This window comes from Acanthisitta chloris, unplaced genomic scaffold (genome assembly GCF_000695815.1).
Source record: "Acanthisitta chloris isolate BGI_N310 unplaced genomic scaffold, ASM69581v1 scaffold30308, whole genome shotgun sequence".
In the NCBI taxonomy this organism is placed as follows: Eukaryota; Metazoa; Chordata; class Aves; order Passeriformes; family Acanthisittidae; genus Acanthisitta; species Acanthisitta chloris.
In genome coordinates this window covers 1-563 of record NW_008688018.1, presented here as the reverse complement: position 1 = coordinate 563, position 563 = coordinate 1, and the positions used below count along the sequence as shown (strand labels likewise).

General features: G+C 66.3%; 1 protein-coding gene across 1 annotated transcript in view; it reads left to right on the top strand.

Moving 5' to 3' along the window:
• LOC103808103 (solute carrier family 23 member 1-like) overlaps nt 1-552 on the top strand; it is a gene marked incomplete at both ends in the record, with an annotated part of 1,506 nt that extends 954 nt beyond the window's left edge. Inside the window, 2 exon segments of the mRNA XM_009080866.1 lie at nt 102-338; nt 458-552. Coding sequence (XP_009079114.1) covers nt 102-338; nt 458-552 — 332 coding nt within the window.
• Between the last annotated feature and the right edge of the window lie 11 nt (nt 553-563).

The following is a 563-nucleotide window of genomic DNA, read 5'->3' as shown; positions in this document are numbered from 1 at the left end:
GAGTGCCAGGCAGCCCCACAGCGTGCTGGGCCTCCGATTCTCCTTCATCCTGGGGGATGTGGGGACCTGGTGCAGCACCACCAGGGCTGGGGAGCACCCAGGGGGCCCCCAAAGTGGCACTGGTGAGCACAAGGGGGGCCCTGTCCTGGGGTGCCCTCAACCCTGACCTCCTTCTCTGCCCCCTGGACAGGCCAGTGGGGTGTGCCCACGGTGACCTCAGCGGCCGTGCTGGGCATGTTCAGTGCCACACTGGCAGGCATCATCGAGTCCATCGGGGACTACTACTCCTGTGCCCGGCTGGCAGGAGCCCCCGCGCCCCCCGTGCATGCCATTAACAGGTACAGCCAGCTGTGCCCCTGCTCTGCAGTGCCCTGCTCACACCTGGCAGTCCTAGAGACCAGGCAGGGATGCTGCAGGAGAGCGGGATGGGAACCATCCCGTCCGCGTTGGTCCTCAGGGGCATTTTCACCGAGGGCATCTCCTGCATCATCGCGGGACTGCTGGGAACTGGCAACGGCTCCACCTCCTCCAGCCCCAACATCGGCGTCCTGGGCATCACCAAG